The sequence below is a fragment of the Ostrinia nubilalis genome, chromosome 20 (assembly GCF_963855985.1).
Source record: "Ostrinia nubilalis chromosome 20, ilOstNubi1.1, whole genome shotgun sequence".
Taxonomy (NCBI): Eukaryota; Metazoa; Arthropoda; class Insecta; order Lepidoptera; family Crambidae; genus Ostrinia; species Ostrinia nubilalis.
In genome coordinates this window covers 7,956,453-7,963,397 of record NC_087107.1, presented here as the reverse complement: position 1 = coordinate 7,963,397, position 6,945 = coordinate 7,956,453, and the positions used below count along the sequence as shown (strand labels likewise).

At 35.9% G+C, this 6,945-nt stretch overlaps 1 protein-coding gene across 1 annotated transcript; it reads right to left on the bottom strand.

Moving 5' to 3' along the window:
* Window positions 1–2,327: 2,327 nt before the first annotated feature.
* LOC135081583 (guanine deaminase) lies at window positions 2,328–5,953 on the bottom strand. The gene is made up of 8 exons (XM_063976326.1): window positions 5,709–5,953; window positions 4,621–4,875; window positions 4,160–4,378; window positions 3,979–4,086; window positions 3,789–3,896; window positions 3,360–3,525; window positions 2,839–2,985; window positions 2,328–2,614 (listed from the first exon to the last, which is right to left on the bottom strand). The coding sequence occupies exons 1-8, from the start codon at window positions 5,808–5,810 to the stop codon at window positions 2,385–2,387; spliced, it is 1,335 nt and encodes a 444-aa protein (XP_063832396.1). The 5' UTR covers window positions 5,811–5,953; the 3' UTR covers window positions 2,328–2,384.
* Between the last annotated feature and the right edge of the window lie 992 nt (window positions 5,954–6,945).

Sequence of the window (6,945 nt, the reverse complement as noted above, 5' to 3'; positions counted from 1 at the left end):
CCAGTTGTTGATTTTGTTTCAAAATTACATATCAATACTGTACGAATACATTATTGTTATAAACCTACTTATTACAATTTATTTTATTTATGTTAAGTTACACAAGCCTATGTTATGCACAGGTTCGCACATTACACTAAACATTATTATTATTATCTGTACCCTTAGTCAAATGTCATTTAGCGATCATAGAATCGATTGTAGACTTAATTTTTTAAGGTAATAAAGTTGAAAATCGAATATCGAAGCTAAAGTCATAGACTATAATCGTTATATGGCATTTGGCAGGATACTGTATTTGTAAGTTTCTATTATTAAGACTGTTTTAGGTTAAACATCCAATGCAAGTCGCAAGATGTATTTTATTGTTTGATATCACAATTATTAGTTTAAGACTTGCTGGTATGGTAGTAGATGAGTTATGTGTTAGAGGCAGCTCAATATATTTGTAATCTAGTAAGCAGCTACCTTCCATACGCTACTACGCATATAGCCTGTTCTGTGGCCATATTATATGAGAGTACCTTATCATAGCGGCTGATCCAATAACATTCATTTATATCGGATTTCAAAGTTTTTTAAACCCTGTTATGGCTCCTGATTCGTTTATTGGTACCTTGAAATAGGCTCACGATTTTTATTTGTAATACTAAATTGTAAACCAGATAAAGCAAAATGACTCTTATTAGACTGGCTGCTATTCTACTAGTATTAAATGTTACAAGAGTATTTACGCAATTAATAGATAGACCCTATAAATGTTACTATGTTTTGTCTATGTCTTCAAATTCTAGATGGGTAATAATATCTGTGTTGTCACGTTTTAGGAATAAGTGGTCAAACTATTTGGTAATAATTGACCATGAAGTTTGCGTTCTGTGTTTGATATAATATTATACAAATAACATAAATAGAACGCGGCTAAGGTAACGAAACAGTACCCAAAAGGTCATAACTATAGATTTAACGATAGCTGGCTTGCATTTCTTGGATTTGGTCGTCCAAGTTCCTGTGTTCATTGATTAGAGATAGACGATTACGAATAGGGAGTACCTAGACTAGTTAATGTGTAGTTATATTTTGAGATCGAAAGACTTGTTGTGCTTGCTACCACAGCCCCGAACAAACTGAAGGAACACTAAGCGGCTCGTGGTCGCAACACGAACAAACAAAATTTTTGTATATTGTTATATTAGCCTACATATTATTATTATAATTTTTTCGTCTTTATTCAAGTGCGTCCTATTTTTTAAATTAACATTTTTGAAATTTAATATTATTATAACTATACGCGTATAAGATTTTGTACAATAATATAAGTTGCTCTAATATTTAGATATAATATTTATCATTTTATAAGACTGTTCGTATGTTTATTAATATAATTTATTACTAACACTCGAATACATTACATACTTATCATTCCACCGATTTAAGTATTTAACTATACCAGATGCATTTGAGTATTATTTTTCTGTCATAAACGTTAACATAGATCTCAGAGCTTTAACAAAATTATAACAGTGTTACTACAGTTTTAACTATACAGAGGAGTACTTTAGTTAGAAAATAGTTACGGTGCGCGTGAGTTGATTTGCAAGCGATGCAGCAACAAGCAAAAAAGGTACCGATGCCGTGAACATAAGATACAAATATCCAGTCACTTAATAGTAATATGAATTCGGGAAGATGAAACAGGACACACATACCCTGGATATTAGAACCTTTTTTGCTTGATGCTACTGTCAAGTGCTATCGGCCATCTTGTTTGCGCCCGTCTGCATTTCAGCTTACGTTCACCACAAGAAAGGTTCAAGTTATTTTTGTTACGACTGTGTACGACTTCGTCATTGTTATGTCGGATTTGATTATTAGTATAATTCTTTTGAGTATTACTTGTACTATGGTATTCGCTTATGTAAATTCAGTTATATTGTCACATTATATTTGCACAATTTTCTATACAAATTATAAAGAATTTCACGAAAATAAAAATATTACAACGTATGTCTTGACTTTTTGTTAATGTAGTTATTAGGTGTTTTAAATTAATTTTACACAAGTAAAGGATGTAGTATGTCATGGAATACAATCATCATAACAGATTACTACAATAATAAACATTGTACAGTCGACAGCACATCAACCTTTACATTTTTGTTGAAAAATAGCCTGTATTACAACGAGATAAGACGCCACTGTGCTTAGGTTGATGTGCTGTCGTCCGTTCTTTGTCAAGTGCAGGTTGTTGTCTGTGTAATTACTATCCGAGATGCAAATTTTTTTGTGTATTTAACATTAGGAAGAAAATTTTAAATCAAACAGCATTATTTTAAGATAATATTTTTATTCGATAATGCCCCAGCATAAAAGAAAAACAAAGACTACAATAAGTCTTTCACCTTCTGTCCTTTTACATACACTTGCACTATATTTCTATCGTCGCCCAAGTAGATGAACTTTTGCAGTAAAGTTACTGCTCGTTCCTCCTTACTGCTGCTGATGCAGTAGTCGTGTTTGTCTATGGGCCCATCGAACGCGTACGGGTCTATGAGCAGAGCGTCAAACTCTTTGCCCACTTCAAAGCTGCCCACTTTATGGTCCAGTTTCAAAGCTGCAAAAAACAAAAATGCACAAACGATGTTGAAAAAGTTTGTTGTCTATAGAAATGTTTGTTGAAGTATGTAAATCAGTATCAAAATTTTTTAAAAATGGTTGACGTACGGCTAATAAATACTAAATAAAAGTTTGTATTGCTGACTCTACCCAACTCTATACGACTACAAATAGTCTAAAAACACACATTTGAAATTATAACGGAATATTTTTCAAATGTACCTTTAGCGCCACCTAGCGTGGCCAAATAGAAAGCTTCGGACCAGCTGATGGTGAATCCTTTGTCCCCTTTCATCTCAAGATGCGCAGACACGTCCATCGTCCTTCGCATGGCGTCCAATATGCTTGCGCTGTCGCCGCCTGATACGTCTGAAAATTAACATCACTATTTATAATTTATGTAAGACAAGGCAGGTATTTGACCTCAATCGGTTTAAAACGCCCAGTAGGTTCTTTTTGACCTGTAAAATAGGTTCTTGAAAACGAGGGGTTTTGTGAACAGAAACGCAATGTGAAAAAAGTAAGGAAGAAAAAATAATCCTGGGCATCTATGGGTTAGTAACTAAAAATGTGGAACTTGTGAACGAGCTTAATGAAAAACTAGTTTTACATCCAGAAATTATTTATAAGAAGCAAATATTAAAACTGCTTCATCTATCTTCAAGTGTCTGTGGATCATAACTGTTTGGTGGATACTACGATGTTTACTTATGTGGAAGTCGAGTAGCAGAATGTCTGCTTACCAGTTCCCAATCCAACGACCAGATTGTTGTCCAGATATTTCCTGACTGGACACAGGCCGGAACATAGCCGCGTGTTGGACGCCGGGCAGTGGGCAATGGATACTCCCTTTTGGACCATGGTCTGCAGCTCGCAGTCTGTCAAGTGGATGGCGTGGGCCATGATGCACTGGAATTGAAATGACAATCTGTCAATCTTCATGTCGCCATAATACTAAGATAGTCTCGAAAAGCGCTTGTGATATACGTACCTACTAAGCTAAAAAAGAACAAGGAATCTACCGAGAAGCAAAAAACAATCAACAAAGGAAAAAAAAACTCGTCTCTTCTACGAATTCTAATAAAGAGGCTGATTAGTAAGTAAGTATTTATTTAGTACCTACTTATGTGTGTAAAATTTGGTCTCTTTCATTCAATGTAGTCTTCACTTACCCTATTATTTAGTATTCTATTTTTGTCGTAAACTTCAGCGTAACTTTTGCATGTCGGGTTGATTTTTAGTACGTATTCTATTTCGCTGTGGTTCTCTGATATGTGACTCTGCAATGTAATAATTTATTATTACATAGTGTTAAGTAAAGAGATTCCCGAGATCTCCATAGTTGATCGTCAAGATACATACCTGTATTCTGCAGTCGTATTTATCAGAAATCTCAGCTAGGCCACTCATAAGGTCGTCGTCGCAGCTTACCGCAAACCTTGGCGTTAGGATCGGTTGCACCAGATCATTCTGAGAAGTTAGAAAACTACATTAACATCGAAAATATATTGAAATTAGCTGAATGAATAGTTTTTTAGTCTACCTTATATGCAAGGACATTCTCCACGAAAGTCTGGACCTCTGCCAACTCTTTCTCAGTGTCGTTGAAGTATCCAGCATCATTTTGGAGGTTCATGCTAACTTTCCCCACAAATGCCCTCTGACGGTGCTTGATGGCGCTTTTAGCCAGTTCCAAAGTGCCTTCAGCATGTAGAGACCCGAAATAGCAAGCTGTTGTGGTCCCATTGTGGAGAAGGCGTTTCTAGAAATAATGGAAACATTGATTTGGAAGAAACTCAAGACCCAGGAACAAAATTCGTGTTCATGAGGAAAACATCATCATCATCATTACTTCTAATGCAGGAGCACAACCTTCTAATTTAACGGAGGTAAGTGTACACTCCCTAATCTGACCACAGCTTGCTGAAGCCGGATGGTCGCATATTTGTATTTTCCTTGCCAATATTGCTAGGTTAGAGGATATTTTTTATTTCTGATACTTACGACGACAACATCGTAAACTTTAGCTGCGAACTCTACATCGCTATATCGCTTCTCCAGAGGGAAGGTATACTTTGCCAGCCATTCTAGCAATGGCCTATCCAATCCCACGCCTATATTCGGGAACTGGGGCGCGTGTGTGTGACAGTCGACGAATCCTGGGATGAGAATCTGGTGGTCATTCAGGCGGACTATCTCATATCCTGCGAATTGTGATTGCAGGTCTGCATTCGCTTCGTCTTTGTTTATTTTGGTTATCTGAAACGGTTAACATTTTAATTAAATAAGTTTTTGTCCACTTTTCACCTAGGTGTCAGACTCAGTTTAATTTAGAAGGACTAGTTTACGCAAGAGCATAAAATAAAAGTCCTTTTACGGATAAGAGTTAATAATGATGGCAAAAACATTCAGAATTGACAACGGTATCTCCTGCTAGCATTTAGCTTAATGTATTGGATAGGTTAATTGCTGTTTTTGCAACGGTATGTCCTGCTAGCATTTATCTATGTAATGTATTGGATAGGTTAATTGCTATTTTTTATTCGTCAGTGAGCCTTTGAACTTGCCGGTATTTGACGCGCATTTATTTACATACATGAAATCGGTTTTATCGGTGACGTAAATTGTTACAAAGAGCTTATCAACTTTTCATTAACATAAGCATATGGGCTCATAACAAGACTAGATAAGCCACCAAGCTGTTTGAGCCGTTTCATATAAAATTGTAAGCGCATGCGGCTTAAAACCGCTGAAAATAAACCGGTGTAGAGCGAAGTTAACGAACTTCACAAGATATTTATGTAGTAAAGCAATGAAACTAAAAAAATACTCTACATCTTTTTAAAAGGGTTCTTTTTACCTGTATGACCATGACCAAGTATCTAATATAGGTAAAAAGAAGAAATCTTATAAAAATATTAATAAACAACATAGGTAGAGTGCATACTTTTGTCAAGCAGTTTGTAATACTATTTCATCATTTAATTTGATTGAATGTAACCTCAAACTTGAGAAGTGCTAAATTGCATCATTCAATGCAATTATGCAATTGTGTTGTTCTTATTACTAAATATTTAATTAAGCGAAAATACCTTCCCATCCTCCACAACTATGTATCCGACATTCACGGACAACTCTTTTAACGATTCCGCCGAAGCGAATGACCCCACGAAAACGTGTTTTTTCGTGGACATGTCCAAAGCCTTGTAAATTTTAAGTTAAAATGAACAATAACTCAATTTTCAAGTAAAAACATTAGATAAACACGAGTTATCTTATCAAAACAACATAGAATCGGTATGATGTCCGCGCAGCTCTCTGCAATACTGGCTTCACTAGCTATGTTCACGGATGTTTGACAATTATCAGCAGCTGTCCTTGTTAAAAGGCTAGATTCAGAACGAGACAACACAAATAGTAAAATTTTGTAGCAATGTGAAACGTATTGTGTTCTGCAAAGAGCTTAATGATAGATCGCCCGGTGCTTTGTCCTGCTGGAAGCTCTTCTGGAAGGACTGGTCTTTTGTTCTAAACGTCCTGCCAGAAGATTATCGCAAGTCCTGCCCGCAGTACGCAATTTGTACGTGTTTGCTTGCTGGTCCTTCCAGCAGTACGGTGACCTTCAAATTTGAACTCGTCCTCACCAGAAGTAGTAAACACTTGGTTAGTGTTTATTAAATAAAAAGTCATGTCGTAGAATCATTTTGTTTAACCAGTATTTTACTTTTCTTAATATATTATAAACTTGTTTATCTTCTTTCAACTTAACTAATAGGAACTATAATAAGGAACTTTAAATTAATTACTTTGGTACGTCACTTTGTATTAGAAATTACACCTATCACTTACAAATACACTACAAATTAAAAACAAAAACAAGAAATAAATTATAAATGTTTGATTAGGCTGGAATACTTCACATTCATTATAATATTATCGCCAAAATGTTGCCGACTCCACGCCCGGCGCGTCAAAATGTGTCGCGCGAGCGCGAACGCGCTGCCCCCGTGTATACTCGTGCGCCATCGGGCTCCGACTAACGGTTAGTCGCGTTTTTCGATCTTGGGCACTATTGGGTGAAAGAGAGAGAAACACTCTATTTTTTCGTGTAAATTTGAAATTTGTACAATGTATACTTACGAAACTGTGATCTTTTAATTTTGCGTCCTACCGGAAGTACTTTAAGTCCTGCTGGCAGGACTCCGGGCGATCTATCATTAATGTTAAAATTGCGGCATTGATTGTGGAAATTGTAGAGCGGAGGTTGTTGTAGACAGTTTATGCGCTTAAAAAGCTAGTTATTTTAATGTTTACATACTTTAATTTATA